This window comes from Balaenoptera musculus, chromosome 10 (assembly GCF_009873245.2).
Source record: "Balaenoptera musculus isolate JJ_BM4_2016_0621 chromosome 10, mBalMus1.pri.v3, whole genome shotgun sequence".
Lineage (NCBI taxonomy): Eukaryota > Metazoa > Chordata > Mammalia > Artiodactyla > Balaenopteridae > Balaenoptera > Balaenoptera musculus.
This window is the reverse complement of record NC_045794.1, coordinates 53609606-53632412: the sequence shown is the minus strand read 5'-3', so window position 1 is coordinate 53632412 and position 22807 is coordinate 53609606. Positions and strand designations below refer to the sequence as shown.

The window sequence follows — 22807 nt, the reverse complement described above, 5'->3', positions numbered from 1 at the left end:
TGAGTCACTTCACCACCCACAAAAACAACCCCTTGCGCTTCTACTGTCATTTACTAAAGCAGATGCTTTTCTTTTAACAGAGGAATTCAAGGGCTCCACCGTGGTTGAACTGATGAAGAAGGAAGGCACTACCCTCGGGCTGACGGTCTCGGGTGGAATTGACAAGGACGGCAAGCCGAGAGTATCTAATCTGCGGCAGGGAGGCATTGCTGCTAGGTAACTGCATTGTGTGGAAATGTAGAAAAAGAAATGCACGATGTAATTAATTCAAAAGTTAAAGCTCCATCACAAAAGGTCACTAGTAAACAAACAACACTGCCCTCTGCCGAGCAGAAGCATAGGGGGGCAGGTTTCAGAAACATGGCTTTTCTGGCCTGTGCCAGAATCACCAGGGAGCTCTCGTGTCTTCTCAGGAGCCCCCAGGCTCTCCTAAGATTTTAATTTTAATGTGTTTGTATGGATCTAGTCCTCAGATTGCCACTGAACAGCAGACAGGCTGCAGTGGGAGTGAGATGGTCCGATCATCTAACGGGGAACAGATGACGCATACGCTGTGGATGAGGGGAAACTGCCGCAGAGGGACATGACAAGCCTAGAAAAGGAGGGAGGCCCAACTCCAAGTTTCTAAGTAACAATTTTGCTTCTCCTGCATATTCTCAACTTTTCTACTTGTGAGATTTTCCTTTCATTAAGACAAAGAGGTGGTTTCCAAAAGGACAGAAGGCTTGGTTGAGGAGGTCTCATTTTGTCCTTGTTCTGATGAACTGCAGATGGCACTGCGTCTTGCTGACAGCAGAATGTCCTGGGTGCTGGGCAGCGGTACATTTGCTTTGCAGGCAAATTCTAAATCTACCTCAGAAAGAGGGGGTGGAATGCCCAGGTTTCATTCAAAGTGAGGTTAATGTCCCTTAGATCCTGGACACCAATATTTGTGTCCACATAAGCACAAATTAAATTTTAGAGTTCTTAACTTATAAAGTGCCACCTGAAATAGTGATTACTTTCGATGATCAACGTGTTGGTACAGTTTATAAGCTCAGTCCAATTGATTGCTCCATGATCTGGGGAATTGTCTGTAAAACAGGCTGATGTCAACACAAGCACCTTAGTCTCCTTCCTTCGGGTTTTTTTTTTTTTTTTTTGATTGAAGGACAGTTGATTTACAATGTTGTGTTAACTTCTGCTGTACAGCAAAGTGATTCAGTTATACATATATACATTCTTTTTATGTTCTTTTCCTTTATGATTTTTAAGAGATTTCTTTCCACACCATAGCCTCCTTTAACTTTTAACAGTCGTGGCCAATCCATGATGCTAGGACTTCCTATGTCTCCAGGGCTTCTGCATATGTAGCCCCTAAAGCAAGTGTGATTGGCAGGGGAGAGGGTAAGAATGTGGTTTTCACATGTATTGATGCTATAATTAAATGTAGTGCTGTGCCAGTTATGTTGAGTATTATCGATCACCAAATATTTATTATTTAAGCCACTACCATTTAACAGGTAGTAAACCAAAATAAGTAAAGATAAGATCCGTGCCCTAGGGGGTTTATAATCGTTGGGGGAAATAAGGCATAAAAAACATGAAAAGTTTGGGAGCAATAATCGCATTGCATAATAGTAAAAAGCAACAACATAAGGGTTGTCACAGAGCATTAGGCAATTAAGTTGCCAAATAAGTGTCAGTCAGTAAACCTGAGTTAAGAGTGACAACACGTACTGCTGGCTAGAGCGGATTACGGAGGCTTCGAAGGAGGAATGATTGGAGCTGGGCTTATGTAAAACAAATGAACTTGGTATTTTTATTTGGGGAGAAAATATTATTGAATTAAGTCCTATCATAGTTCTTGCTGCCTGCTCTTGGTTTAAAAGTAGAGTTTGACTGAAAGCCCCAGAGTAGCCAAGGTTCTATTGTGATGGTGAAGAGAGGATGTTACTGAAAGCCAGTACTTTCCGTTGTACTTCCTTCTTCACCGATACTTTTTTTATTAGTCCCGCTATAAGCAATAAATAGGAAAATAAGCTCACCCTCTGGTTGGCCCTGGACACACTCCCAGTGAAGATACCAAAAGTGGTGAAATGTCCAAAAGGCAGGCAGCAAAAATGAGAGGGAATGAGAAGAAAGGGAAAGTTCTAGTGTGTCCAGGATCTGGATAATCTGCCCCAAGAGCGCCACCTCCTTATGGGCAGAGCAACTAAAAATAACTTTCTCTTTATTTTGTTTTACGGTGCTCCTTAAAATTAAAAGAGGTAGAGGGTTAGGAAGAAATTGGAGACAGCAGCAGACCCAGTAACGGGCTTCCGAAGTGTGCAGTCAGCATGAGAAGAGGGGTCCACTGAGTCTCTCACCCACCCTCAGCTGCGCACCCGCTCCGAGGAACCAGCCACATCCTAGGAGCCAGGACTCCAGCTGCGTCGGCATTCTGGGCTTGCACGCTTATCCACGATGGGGAAGAGGGAAATATGGTCAGACTGGCCTGCGGAAAGGAGGGGTCCACTGAGGTGACATTCTCTGTTTTGCAGAAGTGATCAGCTGGATGTGGGTGACTATATCAAAGCAGTGAATGGCATCAACCTGGCCAAATTCCGCCACGATGAGATCATCAGCTTGCTGAAGAATGTCGGGGAAAGAGTGGTTCTTGAAGTTGAGTATGAGCTGCCGCCAGTCTGTAAGTCATCACAAGCCAGGGGCAGAACAGCTGCACCACGTTTTGGCCTAAAACTATTGGTCCCTATCTTTTTCTCTTTTGACATCATTGTCTTATTACAGGAATGGTAGAGTATAGTTTCTTAATATTTAAAACTTATTTGAATTGCTATAGCCTACTCAGGAAGAATGTAAAAGAGCATAAATAATGATGAAATTATCTAGGACTCATGTTTCATTAAGGCCATCTGTGAACATCATAATTGGACTTAAGCTATTTTAATAAACTGTCCACATACTTATAAATTCTCTGCATTAAGTTCCATCCAGGCTTTGTATTTAGTGACTAAGTTTAGGAAAAGCATGTTTAATGTGATTTCTATTGATTCTTGTATAGTTATGTTCATTTCTGAAGCATGAAAATAGAATCGGAATACATTTTTAAGTAATAATAATAGACATAAAAGTGCAGCCAACATATTTTGAGAGCTTACTAAATGTCCAGCATTATAAGGAGCCCCTTTTATTGGTACACTTAAATCCTCACCACAAAGAAAGTCAGCATAGCAGAGCTGAACTTTGATGTCAAATAGCCAGTTAAATCCCAGCTCCAACTTTTACTAGCTACATGCCTTTGAGAAAGTTACTTAAGCTTCTTGTGTTTCAGTTTGCACATCTGAAAAATGGGGATGATATTAGGAATCTATGGTATTACTCACAGATCTGTTATGAGGATTAAATGAGTTAGTACTTGTATAGCATTTAGGACAGTGCCCGACACTATAAAATTTTTGGTTAAATAATAAATATATAAATCAATCAAAACTATAAGATAGGCATTATTTTCATTATTATTCTCATTTTACAGAGACTTAAGTTAAATATCTTTCCCAAATTAGTAGGCATCAAAGTCAACTCTTTGCTCTTCTGTACTACTGAGAACTCAGACTGATTATTACTAACCAATAATAATTCATTTGTTTAGCAATGACTTATTGGCATTACTATGTTCCAGTCCCCACAAAGTACATCAGTGGAATTTATATTCTAGCAGGCGAAGACAGATATTAAAATAAAACCACAGTAAATAAGTTAATTACAATTGACCCTTGAACAACAAGGCGGTTAGGGGTGCCAGCCCTCTGCACAGTTGAAAATCAATGCATAACTTATAGTTGGCCCTCCATATATGTGGTTCCTCCAAAACCAAGGTTCTTCCATATCTGCAAGTTCAACCAACCAGGTATAGTGCAGTACTGTGGTGTTTACTATGGAAAAAACTCCACATATACATGGACCCATGCAGGTCAAACCCTTGTTGTTCAAGGGTCAGCTGTATGTTGTATGAATGTTATGGGTCATGAATGCTGTGGGAAAAAGAAAATAAAGCAAGGAGGGGGGTTGGGAGTGCTGGGCTGGGGATGGGATTGCAATTTTATTTTTATTTTTTATTTTTATTTTTTTTTAATTAATTAATTTATTTATTTATATCTGGCTGTGTTGGGTCTTCGTTTCTGTGCGAGGGCTTTCTCTAGTTGCGGCAAGCGGGGGCCACTCTTCATCGCGGTGCGCGGGCCTCTCACTATCCCGGCCTCTCTTGTTGCAGAGAACAGGCTCCAGACGCGCAGGCTCAGTAATTGTGGCTCACGGGCGCAGTTGCTCCGCGGCATGTGGGATCTTCCCAGACCAGGGCTCGAACCCGTGTCCCCTGCATTGGCAGGCAGACTCTCAACCACTGCGCCACCAGGGAAGCCCCTGGGATTGCAATTTTAAATAGAGTGGTTAGGAACAGCTTCATTGAGAAAGTGACATTACTCAGCGACTTGAAGGAGGTGAGAAAGTTAGCTGTATGGATTTCTGGGGGAAAAGAATTCCAGAAAGAAGGAAAAGCCAGTGCTAAGATCAAAAGCAGGAACATATCTGACATTGTTCTAGAAACATTAAGAAGGGCGGTGTGCTGGAGCAGAGTAAGCATGCAGAGAAATGGGGGGAGGTGGTCTGAAGTGTAAAGGATAGGAGTGTCTGTGTAGGCCATTGGAGGGGCCTTAAGTTTTGCTCTGAATGATGCAGGAAGGCATTGTATGATTTGGGGCAGAGGAGTGACATCATCTGATGTATGTTTTCAAAGGCTCCTCTAGCTGCTGTGTTGAGAATAGACTGCAGGGACAAGGGTAGAAGTTTGGAGGACTATTGCAGTGATTCAGATGAAAGATGGTGGTAGAGATGGTGACAAGCACTCATACTCCTCATCTATTTTGAAGATAGAGCCAACAGGATTTCCTGATGGATTTAATGTGGGTTGTGCAGAAAGAGAAGAGTCAAGGCCCACAGGAGGTTTTGAGTCTGAGTAACGGGAAGGAAGGAGTTGCCATTAACGGGGGTGGGTAAGCATGGAGGCAGAGCTGACTTGCGAGGAGAAGATCAGTAGTTTGTTGTTTGAAATGCTACAGTTAAGGGGCCTATTTGCCATGCTGAGAGGAAATGTCAAGACGAGAGCTGGAGATACGGTTTGGCATTTGGGAGAAAGATATGGACTAGAAATGTAAATTTAAGAGTAATGGGACTATAGATGGTGTTTGAAGCTTGGGGACCAGATGACAGCACTCAGAGAGTGAGTGTACATACCAATCATGAGTTCTTATTCTTTTTTTTTTTTTTTAATTTATTTATTTATTTATTTATATTTTTGGCTGTGTTGGGTCTTCGTTTCTGTGCGAGGGCTTTCTCTAGTTGCAGCAAATGGGGGCCACTCTTCATCGCGGTGCGCGGGCCTCTCACTATTGCGACCTTTCGTTGCGGAGCACAGGCTCCAGACGCGCAGGCTCAGTAGTTGTGGCTCACGGGCCTAATTGCTCTGCGGCATGTGGGATCCTCCCAGACCAGGGCTCGAACCCGTGTCCCCTGCATTGGCAGGCAGATTCTCAACCACTATGCCACCAGGGAAGCCCATGAGTTCTTATTCTTAACATAAAATCTAACACTGAAAATCTAATGGTGATTTTACAACAAAATCCATTGGAATCTGTGTTCTAAAACTTTGCTACAATGTTTTTCATTTTCATTAAGAGCAGGCAGTGAAATAGAATGTTGAGAGCTTGGGCTGTGTCACTAGTTAAATGTCAGTTTTGTCCCTTTCTAGCTTTGTGACTGGGCATTTTATATAAGTTCTCTGAGCTGTAGGTTTCTCAGCTATAAAACAACTATAATGGATGGAGAATTTCTGTAAGAATTCAAGGCTATAATCCTGTAAAGTATTTAGCTCATAAGCACATAGTCACTAAGCCATAGTGCATCTTAGCCATTATTACCATTATTATTATTATTATTACTACTACTACTACACTGAAAGTACTGTGTTTTCTTGAACTTAAAGTCAGTTTGCTTTGAAATCACTATCTTAAACCACTGCTAACGAGTTAAGAGGAGTCAAATATCTAGAGCTAATGCTCTTTGATTAAGCATCTGTATTCTAGTGGGTAGATGAATATCAATAAAACACAACCTCTTCCTAAGAGGAACTCTTAGTATAGTTCTCAGGGTGAGGCCAGTAGTGGAGATTTGCTGAGTATTATCCAGCAAATCCAGATAATCCAGAGCTGGGGATTTCGGGGTAGATTTGAAGGAGTTTATGTAGGTCCAGGAGGAAGACGAACACTCCAGGCACAGGATATGGCAAGGAGGTAAGAAGATAGTCCAGTACGTAGGTTGAACTGCAAACGGTTTGGAGTTGCTGGAACACAAAGGGAAAGAGAGGGCCTGGAGAGGAATGAGGTCAGTGAGGTAAACAGGAACCAAGTGAAGGAGGACCTTATAAGCCATGTGGGTAGAGTGTGGGTGGTGTCAAGTGGGCAATAAGGAGCCTTTAAAAGCTTTGAAGGCCAAGGAACAGCCCTCAGATCAGGGTTTTTAGACTTATTTTAAGAGGTCCAATGGAGAACAGATCAGAGGCTATAAGCCCCAAGGCTGTTATAATTTCCCAAAAGAGAGGTAATATCCTGAATAACTATAGCATTAGTAGGGTTAAAGAGGAGAGGGTGGGCATCAGAAATATTCAGGGATTGGTGATTATACCAGCTTTTCCTCCCTCACACAGTAAAGCTGATGGAAAAAGAGAAAATATTTTTAAACACAAAAGTGTGAATTTTGTGGTAGAAATCAGATAGAAGAGGTCTATTCGCCAAGGATTATCTCTGTCTCCTTCTATTATGTTAGATAAATTGATCAGATCTGTGAGTTCAGGGAGGTTGAAGGGATTAATAAGCTTCCCTTTCACTGAGCTTAGACAGCCAGAGCAGGAGCAAACCAGCAGCAGTGAGGGCCCGGGAGGAGAGCTGCCTGATGAAAGGTAGGCCACCCGAGGCCGAGACTGTAACTCTCTCAACAGTCACAGCAATCTGAGGCTCAGCCAATCCCAGAGTCCAGAAAGAATTGGAGGAAGGTGTGTGTGTGTGTGTGTGTGTGTGTGTGTGTGAGAGAGAGAGAGAGAGAGAAAGAGAGAGAGAATGGTACAGAGACAGAGATCTGATAGAAGAAAAATGGAACTTTGACCTTGGGCAAGCCACTTACCTTTTCTGAGATTCAGTTTCTTAGTGAAAATGGAATAGTCGATCTTCATGAGCTCAAAAGTTCTTTCTGACTCTAAAATTATGTGGTGTTTTGAGACCGTATTTAGAGAGAATGTTACCAGGCTGTATCTTGAGTATTAATGTGTTCAAAGTTGGTCTAGAGGAGTGCCTTCAAATTTTTTGGTCGCATAACCCCTAAAGAATTTTGAAATATTACATAATTCTCATCCAATTTTTAACACCTAAAATTCTTTATGATAAACTACAGTAGTTGGATAGGATATAATTTTTAGCATGATGTTTATTTTATACATCTTTGAATACCATTTCCATTCAAACCTTGGAGCTACAGATTTACCTCATTTGTTTTATGGGAAACGTCTGCCACAGGGTCTTATTGTCAAAGGCGGTCCTCACTGTTAAACCATCAGCTAAATCAGACTAGCTTTTCATTGGAAGGAATGCTTCCTTAATTCAAATAAATGTGTTAAAGCATGTCCCTGTGACAGCCTTATTACTTCTCATTTCTAATTCTAAGAAAGATAGACAGATGATAGATGATGATGGTGATGATGATGATGATGATGATGATGATGGGGAGGTGCGGCATGGTGGGCGTCCCAGGTCTCCTCCCCATGGTTCATTCTGGGATGTAGTCTGAAGAAGCATCAGCTACCCAGGGGAAGCTCTTCCTGTGGCAATGGCAGAGGGAAAACAAGACAAGCCCAACCACAGGAGCACATTTCCAGACTCTGCTCACGTGTCTTAACACCCCATTGGCTAAAGCAAGTCAGCTGTGCAAACCCAATGTAATGAGGTGGGAAAGTGCACAACTCCTATTCTCCTATGGGAAATAGTATATATTGATAATTTAGAAAAACTAAATCCACCATAGTAAAATAGAGAATGTCACTTTATGTTATGGAAGTGTATGCATATGCACATATAGAAACAAAGGACAACAGTACAACTAAAATACTAGGGAGGAGTATTTTTGCATTATAAAATTGGTTTCTACCTAGCCTTCCTATGTGCCCAGTTTGATTTTTTGGGTAAGCCCCTTAATTGGATCTCTATGTCCACATACACACATGTGAAGTAATGAGTAGAATTCACGTGGCCAAACAGGATGTCTGGTGCTGAATATGAAAACCCAGTCGCCAAGAGCCAGTCATGCAAATATAAATTATAAAGACCAAATCTATTTCATTAAATATATTAAAATGTAGTCAACATTCCCATTTATCTTTGTAAATGATGAGCAGCAATAGTGTGGATAATCCCCGAAGTCTTTATATTGACTTTAGATTTGTTTGTAAGATTTTATGGTCAGCAAGGTTTAGTTCAAGCAAAATTGAAATTACAGTGCTTTGCATCCCCAGAACAGACACTTAGCCAACAAGGACAGGTGGCCCAGAATTAGAATTTGGTTGTATATAATTGAAAGTTGATTTAATGATTAAATGAAATAAAATTTGTAAACTGCTTTGCAGAGTTCCTTGCATACAGTAGATGCTCATTAATTATTTCTCCCCATATCTTTTCCCTAATAGAACAGAAAGATCATGTTCTTAACCAGTTTCTTCAAGTGGCTTGTTGGGTCATGGAAATAAGAAAACATTTGGTTTGAACTCAATTTTTTACATTTAATTAAAACTGTACCTCAACACTTTCAGCTATTTGTATGCACTGTTCCTAGCTGATTAGAATAAACTGAAATTCCCCTGATAGCAAGAATATGACATTTAATTAAATCAGCAGCATACCAAAACATTTTGTTCAGCTGTAGGTTTATGTTGTTTTTTTAGCAGATCCAAGTTCTTATTGTACTTTATGTCCCAACTGGCTGTGTGCAGTTTTGTGAATTTAACTGTGTACTTTTCCTAATCATGTCCATTCCTTTGAGGATTCAGAATTTCTGATAATTAAAAAATAATTATAATTAGTGCTTAATTAAAATTACTTCCTATTTCTGTCAATGACAAGAAACGTTCTTTTCAAAGATACCTTTAAATTCTGTCTGTTTCTTGTTGACAGCTTGACGTAATAAGCCCTTCAGGATCTAGTAACAATGTAAAAAATGTGTCATTGATAATGAACACAGCCTTAGACAATTAGACATCACTGTACAAATTCAAGACAAGGAGCTAAGACCATCAAATTCTATAGATTGCCAACTCTTGTCTCCATGAATAAAAATATCCTTGTATCCATAATGATAAAATATTTTTTTAAATCTAGCAAGAGTATACTGTATAATCAGAATTACTCACTAGTTTCTTGAAAAAACAGTCTTAAAGAGTAGTTTAGTTACTATTCATATAACTTATCCCCTCGTGTATAATGTAATTAGAGATAGCAACTTGGCAATGCAATTTCATTTTGTGAAATGAGAGCAATAACCAGGCAAACACAACCTAAGCATGATAGTATCAAGTAAAATTAAGTAGATCTTTATTAGTCAGTAATAATATTTTGAATGTGCTTCGAGTTTCTTTTTCTCTCCAAGTGTCATTCAGGTTGCTGATGTCTTTGTTTAATTGCTATACATCATGTCAGAAAATCAATTTGCATCAGCTTAACGTATTAATGATAATCTGAGAGTAATACTTTTCCTTCTTGTGCTAGCTGCAAAAGTAAATATAAAGACAATAATTATTTCATAATTTTTATAAAAATCATATTATTTTTGTATTATACAAAGGGAAAACAGTTCTATTTATCATATGAAGATTGTCTCTCTTGTTATATAAAATTTTAACAATGTGAGTATTATGCTCTGTCTAAAAACTGGCTACACAGGAGCAAAGGAAGTATCTCTGATTTTGATTCCACCTGGACCTATATAAGTCATTTATGCACATGACTATTTTATGGTATTTGTATGTCATTCCAATTATTTTTTGTAACATTTTCTTTAAAAACAGATTTTTTTTGCTGTTTTATTACTCAACAAGAATTATTTGCAACAAGGGATCTGTAGTATTTTATGCCTATCAAAAAATCCAGACATGTTATTATGATGTAAGACTTATATTTCCCTCTTTCTTTCCTGCATTCAGCTGTTCAAGGATCGAGTGTTATTTTCCGAACGGTGGAGGTCACGTTACATAAAGAAGGCAATACCTTTGGTTTTGTAATACGAGGTAGGTGGCGGTTAGAAAATAGAACTAACAGATATTCTTGGAGAATTTGTCAGTGAAATACTGGGAGTGAACTAGAAAGTCATCCTAAAAAAAACTGATGTCTTCTGTGCCTAAAGTCACATTATAATATTTGCACCCATTTTTCTTTAAAGAAATAAAGCAGTAATTGGGAATCCAAGTGGAATCCAAATGATCTAGCTAATTTATTCCAGTTTGTTAATACAGAACAAGAAGCCATTATTTGTAAACCTTGTGAACTCACAGTCATCCTACTGATTTGCCACTTGTCAACATGTCTTTTGTCTTCCCTTTTATACTTTTCTATATCACTGAGTCAAAAATGTTGATGAATATGGATGATTTGATATAATGCACTAGGATTAAGTAACTTTGTTTAAATTGTTTTCTCCTAAAATACATATTGTTACTGTAGCTTCCACCTGATGTGCATCAGCTCAGTTCATCTTATTTTGGAATGATATGAATAATAAAATTGTCAGGTGACTCCAACTTGTCTACAAAACCATTAATTCTGAGCTGTAATTCTGGCTTTTATTATTTTAGTTTTCTTATTAGTAATTTCATCCCTTAAAGATTACACATACAAGGGACTTGCCTGGTGGCGCAGTGGTTAAGAATCCACCTGCCAATGCAGGGGACATGGATTCGAGCCCTGGTCCAGGAAAATCCCACATCCCGCGGAGCAGCTAAGCCCGCGAGCCACGACTACTGAGCCTGCGTGCCACAACTACTGAAGACCGCACACCCTAGAGCCCGTGCTCTGCAACAAGAGAAGCCACCCCAATGAGAAGCCTGCGCACCGCAACAAAGAGTAGCCCCTGCTCGCCACAACTAGAGAAAGCCCACGCATAGCAATGAAGACCCAACACAGCCAAAAATAAATAAAGAAATTTATTAAAAAAAGACTACACATACATTAATAACTCATAATTCCTAGTATGACAGTGAGGTTCAATAGGGAACTAGGTAAGCATCAGGAATTTTTTAACATTTCTTGATTTTTTAATTTGTTTTTACCTATTACATTTTGTACTTCACCAGAGTCAAAATTCTATCAAAATTATTAAGACATTAATTAAAATTAACTAAGCATCTTAATAAATGTACATGCATCAAGGAATAAAACAGATGTGTTCACTTACACAGACTTGCCTTAATGACTGAGCTTTGGGCATTAGGTTCAATTCTGTGTGAATCATTTAGAAAATCAATCAATCAAATATTCATTAAGGGCATGTCAACATGTCAGCATCAGGCAGAGTACTATGGAGTCATGAGACAGGACCCCTATCTACAGGAGATTACAGTCCAGTGAATTTAAGACGTAAGTTGATAAAGTGCCCAAATGAATATTAGAGAAAACAGGCAACTAGGAACCCATGAAGTGGTTTAGACCAGTAGTTATTACACTTTTCTAACCAAGTCCTACATTTAGGTGGAACAACAGACCCCAAGATCATTTACCTTAACCATTTTCAAATTTCTGTGCAAAAAAACTAGATGAATATAATGAAAAGTCAGTGTACAAGTAATTTTAGCTTGGAGGGTGGTATATACAAATCTGGTTTTGAAATATAAATATGAAAGAGAGGCACACTTGAATCGCATGCCTACAAGCCTGATTATTGAAATGCTGCAGTAAAAAATACTGCTGGTGCAGATATTCATCACTAGCTGCTGTATGGTTAATCAATAAAAAATCAAATTGCTAATGAAAGAGCTAAACCAGCAGTAATTTATCACTTAAGAACTAAAAAGAATAGAAGCAATTGCAATCTACAACCACCTCAAGACAACTGATGATATGATGCTAACAAATGTCCCTCCCACAATTTGCAGGAATTTCAAATATCCATGTGTGCATGCCTAGTAAGAATTTTTTAATATGAGCCTAGACTCCTACCTAGTACATGGTAGGCACTTAATAAATGGAAGAATGAATGAATGAGGGCTAGATTTGTGTGGACATCAGACTTCTTGGCATTATACTGGTTTTAAAACCTTAGTAATAATAAGCCAATTTTGGTTTATGAGTACCAAATTTTTGTAGGTTTTAATAACTCCCTTAGTATGTCAGTTGAACATAAAAATGTGTCAAATTTTACATAATTTTTAATGAGAATAAATAAAGAACTTATATTTTCAAATCAATTTGAGGCCCATCTGGAGGGTCTTCTTGCTCAAAAGGTGGCCATTGCCCATCCCATAAGAGTTACTGGTTAATCGCAAACAGAGTTGCAGAATGAGAAAGTACTGTGGATAAATGCTATCATGGCAGGTAAAACATTATGGCATAGATGGGATTTGAGCTTAACTTAGATCAATGGGGAATACCAGGACATTCAGGGAGGAGAGAGGGAAAGTTATTGCAGATGAAGCATATTCATTTAGTGCTGGAGAATTTCTTCTTACCCAATTAGGATGGGTCTTTTAACAAAAAACCAGGCTTTTAGCTGATGAATGGAATTACGTTTCTAATGCTATATGTCACAGATCCAAACACCTTCACTGCCCAAACAATAGAACCTTGTACCCATAAAATGAAAAATGATGTTCTGGCCTAAATCATGGAGAGTTAAATTTCTGTTAATTCCTTTGCCACCAAGCCAGAAGATGATTTAGGTTAACAGGAAAAATCAGTGAACTTATTTATAAAACAGAAAGAGAGTCACAGATGTAGAAAACAAACTTATGGTTACTGGGGGGGAGGGAGGGAGGGATAAGTTGGGAGATTGACATATACACACTACTATATATAAAATGGATAACTAATAAGGACCTACTGTAGAGCACAGGGAACTCTACTTAATACTCTGTAATGACCTATTTGGAAAGAGTATCTAAAAAGGAGTGGAGATACTTTGCTATAGAGCACAAACTAACACAACATTGTAAATCAACTATACTCCAATAAAAAAAATTTTTAAATAAATGAAAAAAATTGTGATAAATTTTTTTAAAAAAAGGAAAAATCACTCTGCCACTAATTTGCTTTTCACTTTGGATGAGGAAATTTCTCTAGTCATTCTCAACTATAAAATTGTAGGTATGTGTACTCATTTAACATATGGAGCCCAATATTCAGATTTGGTCTGCATTGTGTCCCTGGCATTGATATTTTTCTAATAGCATGCCAGGTGGGTCATGTTAATGGGCAACCAGGATTGAAAATACCACTGGTCTCTGAGGGGTCTTTACTATGCTTTACAGCTCCAAATATCTAGAACGTAAGTAAAGCACAAACTAAACTTGGCTCATTATTTCAAATAATGACAAAATGTCACATGCCAATAAATTTAGAGTTATCTCTCTCACACTTTAACATGTATTCACTGTTACATACTTGTATTTGGACCTCCAAATCAAAATAGTGGAAAGGTTTCTTGCTGTCTTCAGCCTCTTTCCTCTTTCCTCTTCTAAATCAATACCCCTCAGGGGATACCCCTATCTTTTTATGATCACCTTGCAAAAAAGAAGTTACATAATGCTATTTATATAAATATGGTTAAGCATGTGCTGTAACTTACCATCAGGATTTTCATTAAAAAAATATTTTCTGAAAAAATTCTGAATTTTCTTTTTTAATTAAGGAAAAATTTTAAAAGAAGCCATAAAATTGATTGAAAGAAATAAATACTGAAATAGAACTTTTACCAATCAACCAGACTGAATAAATCTCTTGTAATAGCAATGAACATAAAGGAAGCATTTGCTTTCATCAAAAACAGTGAATGCCTTTTAAATTTTCTCTTAGGTTAGGTTCTTTAAGCTGACCTCTTTACCATTGCCAAATTTGGGAAATGGCACTCTGTTCTACGAGACAAACATTAAATGATACATGATGGTGAGAGGGTACACAGCAGAAGCAAGAAGAACTACAATCCTGCAGCCTGTGGAATGAAAACCACATTCACAGAAAGATAGACAAAATGAAAAGTCAGAGGGCTATGTACCAGATGAAAAAACAAGATAAAACCCCAGGAAAACAATGAAATGAAATGGAGATAGGCAACCTTCCAGAAAAAGAATTCAGAACAATGATAGTGAAGAGATCCAGGACCTCAGAAAAAGAATGGAGACAGAGATCAAGAAGATGCAAGAAATGTTTAACAAAGACCTAGAAGAATTAAAGAAAAAACACCTAGAAGAATTAAAGAACAAACAAACAGATATGGATAATACAATAACTGAAATGAAAAATACACTAGAAGGAATCAATAGCAGAATAACTGATGCAGAAGAACAGATAAGTGACCTGGAAGACAGAATGGTGGAATTCACTGCTGCTCAACAGAATAAAGAAAAAAAGAATGAAAAGAAATGAAGACAGGCTAAGAGACCTCTGGGACAACATTAAATGCACCAACATTCGTATTATAGGGGTCCCAGAAGGAGAAGAGAGAGAGAAAGGACCTGAGAAAATATTTGAAGAGATTATAGTCGAAAACTTCCCTAACATGGGAAAAGAAATAGCCACCCAAGTCCAGGGAGCACAGAGAGTCCCAGGCAAGATAAATCCAAGGCGAAACATGCCGAGACGCACAGTAGTCAAATTGACAAAAATTAAAGACAAACAAAAGTTATTAAAATCAACAAGTGAAAAACGACAAATAACATACAACAGAACTCCCATAAGGTTAACAGCTGATTTCTCAGCAGAAACTCTACAAGCTAGGAGGGAGTGGCACGATATATTTAGAGTGAGGAAAGGGAAGAACCTACAACCAAGATTACTCTAGCCAGCAAGGATCTCATTCAGATTCTATGAAGAAATCAAAAGCTTTACAGACAAGCAAAAGCTAAGAGAATTCAGCACCACCAAACCAGCTCTACAACAAACGCTGAAGGAACTTCTCTAAGTGGGAAACACAAGAGAAGAAAAGAACCTACAAAAACAAACCCATAACAATTAAGATAATGGTAATAGGAACATACATATTGATAATTACCTTAAAAGTGAACGTATAAAATGCTCCAACCAAAAGACACAGGCTCGCTGAATGGATACAAAAACAAGACCTGTATATATGTTGTCTACAAGAGACCCACTTCAGACCTAGGGACACATACAGACTGAAAGTGAGGGGATGGAAAAAGATATTCCATACAAATTGAAATCAAACAAAGCTGGAGTATCAGTACTCATATCAGATAAAATAGACTTTAAAATAAAGAATGTTACAAGAGACAAGGAAGGACACTACATAATGATGAAGGGATCAACCCAAGAAGAAGATGTAACAATTATAAATAAATATGCACCCAACATAGGAACACCTCAATACATAAGGCAACTGCTAACAGCTATAAAAGAGGAAATCGACAGCAACACAGTGATAGTAGGGGACTTTAACACCTCACTTACACCGATGGACAGATCATCCAGACAGAGAATTAATAAGGAAACACAAGCTTTAAATGACACAACAGACCAGATAGATCTAATTGATATTTATAGGACATTCAATCCGAAAACAGCAGTTTACACTTTCCTCTCAAGTGCACACAGAACATTCTCCAGGATAGATCACATCTTGGGTCACAAATCAAGCCTTGGTAAATTTAAGAAAATTGAAGTCATATCAAGCATCTTTTCTGACCACAACGCTATGAGATAAGAAATAAATTACAGGGAAAAAGACGTAAAAAACACAAACACATGGAGGCTAAACAATATGTTACTAAATAACCAAGAGATCACTGAAGAAATCAAAGAGGAAATCAAAAAATACAAATGAGAGACAAATGAATATGGAAACATGATAATCCAAAACCGATGGTATGCAGCAAAAGCAGTTCTAAGAGGGAAGTTTGTAGCAATAAAATCCTACCTCAAGAAACAAGAAACATCTCAAATAAACAATGTAACCTTACACCTAAAGGAACTAGAGAAAGAAGAACAAACAAAACCCAAAGTTAGTAGAAGGAAAGAAATCATAAAGATGAGAGCAGAAATAAATGAAATAGAAGCAAAGATCAATAAAACTAAAAGCTGGTTCTATGAGAAGATCAACAAAACTGATAAACCTTTAGCCAGGCTCATCAAGAAAAAGAGGGAGAGGACTCCAATCAATAAAATTAGAAATGAAAAAGGAGAAGTTACAATGGACACTGCAGAAATACAAAGCGTCATGAGACGACTACAAGCAATTCTATGCCAATGAAATGGACAAACTGGAAGAAATGGACAAATTCTTAGAAAGGTATAACCTTCCTAGACTGAACCAGGAAGAAATAGAAAATATGAACAGACTGATCACAAGTAATGAAATTGAAACTGTAATTCAAAATCTTCCAACAGCTTCCCTGGTGGTAGAGGGATTAAGAATCAGCCTTCCAATGCAGGAGACAAGGGTTCGAGCCCTGGTTTGGGAAGATCCCACATGCCACAGAGCAACTAAGCCAATACGCCACAACTACTGAGCCTGCATTCTGAAGCCCACGAGCCACAACTACTGAGCCCACATGCCACAACTACTGACGCCCGTGCGCCTAGAGCCTGTGCTCTGCAACAAGAGATGCCACCGCAATGAGAAGCCTGTGCACCACGACGAAGAGTAGCCCCCACTCATTGCAACTAGAGAAAGTCCGCACACAGCAACAAAGACCCAGTGCAGCCAAAAATAAATTAATTAGTTAATTAAATGAATAAATTTTAAAAAAAAATCTTCCAACAAACAAAAGTCCACTACCAGATGCTTTCACAGGTGAATTCTATCACACATTTAGAAAAGAGCTAACACCCATCCTTCGCAAACTCTTCCGAAAAATTGCAGAGGAAGAAACACTCCCAAACTCATTCTACAATGCCACCATCACCCAGATTCCAAAACCATACAAAGATACTACAAAAAAAAAAGAAAATTACAGACGAATATCACTGATGATTATAGATGCAAAAATCCTCAACAAAGTACCAACAAACAGAATCCAACAACATATTAAAAGGATCATACAGGGCTTCCCTGGTGGCGCAATGGTTGAGAATCCGCCTGCCAATGCAGGGGACACGGGTTCGAGCCCTGATCTGGGAAGATCCCACATGCCGCAGGAGCAGCTGGGCCCGTGAGCCACAACTACTGAGCCTGCGCGTCTGGAGCTTGTGCTCCGCAACAAGAGAGGCCACGATAGTGAGAGGCCCGCGCACTGCGATGAAGAGTGGCCCCTGCTTGCCACAACTAGAGAAAGCCCTCGCACAGAAACGAAGACCCAACACAGCCAAAAAAAATAAATTAATTAATAAAAAAAAAAAAAAAGGATCATACACCGTGATCAAGTGGGATTTATCCCAGGGATGCAAGGATTCTTCATATACACAAATCAATCAATGTGAAATATCATATTAACAAATTGAAGAACAAAAACGACATGATCATCTCAATAGATGCAGGAAAAGCTTTTGACAAAATTCAACACCCATTTATGATAAAAATTCTCCAGAAAATGGGCACAGAGGGAACCTACCTCAACATGATAAAGACCATATACAACAAACCCACAGCAAACATCATTCTCAATGTTGAAAAACTGAAACCATTTCCACTAAGATCAGGAACACGACAAGGATGTCCACTCTCGCCACTATTATTCAACAGTTTTGGAAGTCCTAGCCATGGCAATCGGAGAAGAAAAAGAAATAAAAGGAATACAGATTTGGAAAAGAAGAAGTAAAACTGTCACTGTTTGCAGATGACATGATACTATACATAGATAATCCTAAAGATGCCATCAGAAAGCTACTAGAGCTAATCAATGAATTTGGTAAAGTAGCAGGACACAAAATTAATGCACAGAAATCTCTTGCATTCCTATACACTAACAATGAAAGATCAGAAAGAGAAATTAAGGAAACAATCCCATTCACCACTGCAACAAAAAGAATAAAATACCTAGGAATAAACCTACCTAAGGAGGTAAAAGACCTGTATTCAGAAAACTATAAGATGCTGATGAAAGAAATCAAAGATGACACAAACAGATGGGGAGATATACCATGTTCTTACACTGGAAGAATCAACATTGTGAAAATGACTATAGTACCCAAAGCAATCTACAGATTCAATGCAATCCCTATCAAATTACCAATGGCATTTTTTATAGAACTAGAACAAAAAAATCTTAAAATCTGTATGGAGACACAAAAGACCCCAAATAGCCAAAGCAATCTTTTTTTTTTTTTTTTTCCAAAGCAATCTTGAGGGAAAAAAACGGAGCTGGAGGAATCAGACGCCCTGCCTTCAGACTATACTACAAAGCTACAGTAATCAAGACAATACGGTACTGGGACAAAAACAGAAATATAGATCAATGGAACAGGATAGAAAGCCCAGAGATAAACCCACACACCTAGGGTGAACTAATCTATGACAAAGGAGGCAAGGATATACAATGGAGAAAAGACAGTCTCTTCAATAAGTGGTGCTGGGAAAACTGGACAGCTACATGTAAAAGAATGAAATTAGAACACTCTCTAACACCATGCACAAATATAAACTCAAAATGAATTAAAGACCTAAATGTAAGGCCAGATACTATAAAACTCCTAGAGGAAAACATAGGCAGAACACTGTATGACATTAATCATAGCAAGATCCTTTTTGACCCACCTCCTAGAGAAATGGAAATAAAAACAAAAATAAATAAATGGGACCTAATGAAACTTAAAAGCTTTTGCACAGCAAAGGAAACCATAAATAAGATGAAAAGACACCCCTCACAATGGGAGAAAATATTTGCAAATGAATCAACGGACAAAGGATTAATCTCCAAAATATATAAACAGCTCATGCAGCTCAACATTAAAAAAAAAACAACCCAATCCAAAAATGGGCAGAAGACCTGAATAGACATTTCTCCAAAGAAGACATGCAGATGGCCAAGAGGCACATGAAAAGCTGCTCAACATCACTAATTATTAGAGAAGTGCAAATTAAAACTACAATGAAGTATCACCTCACACCAGTTAGAATGGGCATCATCAGAAAATCTACAACAATAAATGCTGGAGAGGGTGTGGAGAAAAGGGAACCCTCTTGTACTGTTGGTGGGAATGTAAATTGATACAGCCACTATGGAGAACAGTATGGAGGTTCCTTTAAAAACTAGAAATAGAACTACCATATGACCCAGCAATCCCACTACTGGGCATATACCCTGAGAAAACCATAATTCAAAAAGAGTCATGTACCAAAATGTTCACTGCAGCTCTATTTACAATAGCCAGGACATGGAAGCAACCTAAGTGTCCATGGACAGATGAATGGATAAAGAAGATGTGGTATATATATACAGTGGAATATTACTCAGCCATAAAAAGAAACGAAATTGAGTTATTTGTAGTGAGGTGGATGGACCTAGAGTCTGTCATACAGAATGAAGTAAGTCAGAAAGAGAAAAACAAATACCGTATGCTAACACATATATATGGAATCAAAAAAAAAAAAATGGTCATGGAGAACCTAGGGGCAAGATGGGAATAAAGATGCAGACCTACTAGAGAATGGACTTGAGGACACGGGGAGGGGGAAGGGTAAGCTGGGAGAAAGTGAGAGAGTGTCATGGACATATATACACTACCAAACGTAAAATAGATAGCTAGTGGGAAGCAGTCACATAGCACAGGGAGATCAGCCCGGTGCTTTGTGACCAGCTAGAAGGGTGGGATAGGGAGGGTGGGAGGGAGACGCAAGAGGGAAGTGATACGGGGATATATGTATATGTATAACTGATTCACTTCGTTAGAAAGCAGAAACTAACACACCATTGTAAAGCAATTATACTCCAATAAAAACGTGAAAAACAACGTGGTGGGTACTAGACGGAGCGCTTTTAGAAGAGGCACTAATACTTTGAACACCCCGTTTTCAACAGAGGCCACTTCAGCCACGTGAATTTTTCTTTTTTTTAATATTTGGATTTTTTTTTTTCTTTTCCTTTAGTTTTTGCTTCATGTCAGGTTGTACACTCACCAGTATAACAGCCCAGGTTGATTGACACCAAATACACCCACCTACGCTTTGTTTCTAACCAGCAGCTGTTCTAATTGGGCTAGTATTTATAATTATTTGATGCTCTTATCACAGTAGTTGTTAAACATTTTATAGCTCACCCCGATTACAGTCATATATTTATTGAGAGGAGGAGAAATGTTGACTTTAACAATATATTCTGTATAAAACGAATAAGATTTTTAAGTCTTTTACGTGCCAGAAGGAAAACATATGTATTCCTCCATACAACGATAAAATCTGTTTCAGTTTCTCAGCTGGCATTTTGTAAGTGAATTTTTTAATGGCAGCAATGAGAGCATTTTTTGATCCGTATCCCTTTTCTTTACTAGGGGGAGCACATGATGATAGAAATAAATCTCGTCCGGTTGTAATAACATGTGTTCGTCCTGGAGGGCCTGCTGACAGGTAAACTTCATCTTTCTGTGTCACTATCCAAATAGATTAAATAAAGCTGGGGACTTTGGCATAGAAGTTGATGAATTAGAAATTTCATAGTAACAGATAGGTATTAAGTAAATATGTTGGAATGTGAAAACAAAAGAGTTCAGGCTGCAGAATCAGAAGAAAGTTTGACTCCAGATTCAATGCTTGCTACCCTATGTTTTTGGCAAATGACTTAGTTCTAAGCTCAGTTCCCTCCAACTGTAAAACGTAGATGATAATGCACACCTTTCAAGGTTTTTTGTTTTATCAAAGGTTAGAGATTTATGGTGCCTTGCAGGAGCCCTTTCATACTGGAAGGAAATCCAAAAAAGAGGGAATATATGTATATGTATAGCTGATTCACTTTGCTGTACAGTAGAAACTAACACAACATTGTAAAGCAACTGTACTCCAATAAAAATTAATTATATATATTAAAAAAAGGCAGCTGGCCCTTTAACAGCAGGTCCTTGAAATGCATCCTCTCCAATTGGTAATATCCTAACCTGAAAAGACAGGTGGTGGTGTTCTCTGACTCTTACTATTGCCAACGTCCTTATCATGATTATCACCCTTTGATGATGATTATGTATGTCAGAATAGAAGCGACTTTTAGTAAAAGGGAAGGAATATTGTCAGTGTTAGTGTTTAGAGCGTTCTCTTCCTGGCTAATTTGAATATCTGAAAGAAGCTCCTTCAGCTTTCCTACAATAAACCTTGGGGGTCCCAAGTAAACTCACAACTTAGATGTCTCAAGAGATGCTTATCTTTGTATTAATTTCCCACAGCGAAAGTCTGCTCCATAATGGTAGGGAACACAATGGCTGCCACTAGATATAGTTGAAGGAGAGGCGGACAATGCACTGATGACCCCTGACTCTGCACTATGTTTCAGCCTAGGATGGATTTTTTAACACTTTTCTTAAGCACTAGAAATAGTAATAATAATAATAAATACTGCTTGTTGAGTGACCACCATGGGCCAGGAACTGTGCTTAGTACTTGGCAGACATTATCTTATTTTATCTTCACAACCACCCACTAAATCAGGTATTTTTATCCAGATTTACAGGTGACAAAACTGAGGCCCAGTATGGTTAAATGACTTGCCAGCTAGGATAGGAATTCAGATTTAGTTTCCTTCAAAGCTCATACTGTTAGCTCAGTATTTTTTTTAAGTCAATGTTTAATATAAAATGAGAAAATATGAAGACACTGGGTTCTCCTCTGCACTAAAGTGTATTTGCCTTTGCAGAGGATAATACAAAGTCAAAATTTCCAAGGAAATTTTGCTGTTTTTTTTTTTCTTCTCATGCCTTTTCTTATGAATTATTCTTCCTGAAGCAAATGAGAATATTTCTATTTCTTATTAACATTTTAGAGTTGGAGTTGACAGAAATGTCAGGAGCAGGCTACTAGTTTGTGAGCAACGTATTACCAAATTAATGGAGGACTAAAGGAAATCTAAGAATTTAAGATAAAAATTTAGAGTCAAAATACATAGAGAGTTGCTGGGTGAAAGATATTTAAGACAGCATTTTTATTCTTTCCAAATCCTAAACTTGTAATCCCAGCATTTGATTTTCTCATCTTCATTGACCCTCCCTGAGGCAGGAGGGTTATAATCTGGTAGCCTCTCTGGCTACGTTTTAGTGGTGTCATTACTGTCCTGAGGCATCTTCTCCCAGTGCCTTGAGTGTCTATGGCCACAGAAGGGAGAGTAGTATTTGCCTGCCTTTTCCACTGAATGTGAGACTGAATCAAGTTAATGATCGTCAAATGGCCTTATAAATCAGTAGGAAAATTTACAGACTAGGGAAATTTTTCACCAGCATTCCCTATCCAGCTTGGGTTCACTGGTGATAAATTGAATGAAATCAACAGGCTTTTCTGCTCACCTGGCTTTGGGGAAATAGGTGAGTGCTATTTCCTGGGCTCTAATAAATCAATTTTAGACATTTTGGCAAAAACCTAGAAAAGAGAAAATGTGCCTTTA

General features: G+C 38.2%; 1 protein-coding gene across 3 annotated transcripts in view; it reads left to right on the top strand.

Moving 5' to 3' along the window:
- The window catches only part of GRIP1 (glutamate receptor interacting protein 1), a 720504-nt gene that overhangs the window by 539810 nt on the left and 157887 nt on the right, over positions 1-22807 (top strand). For all 3 annotated transcript variants that reach the window (XM_036867337.1, XM_036867336.1, XM_036867335.1), the window contains exons 3-6: positions 81-216; positions 2523-2668; positions 10274-10357; positions 20718-20793. In XM_036867337.1, the coding sequence (XP_036723232.1) occupies positions 81-216; positions 2523-2668; positions 10274-10357; positions 20718-20793 (442 nt within the window). The remainder of the gene's footprint in view (positions 1-80; positions 217-2522; positions 2669-10273; positions 10358-20717; positions 20794-22807) is intronic.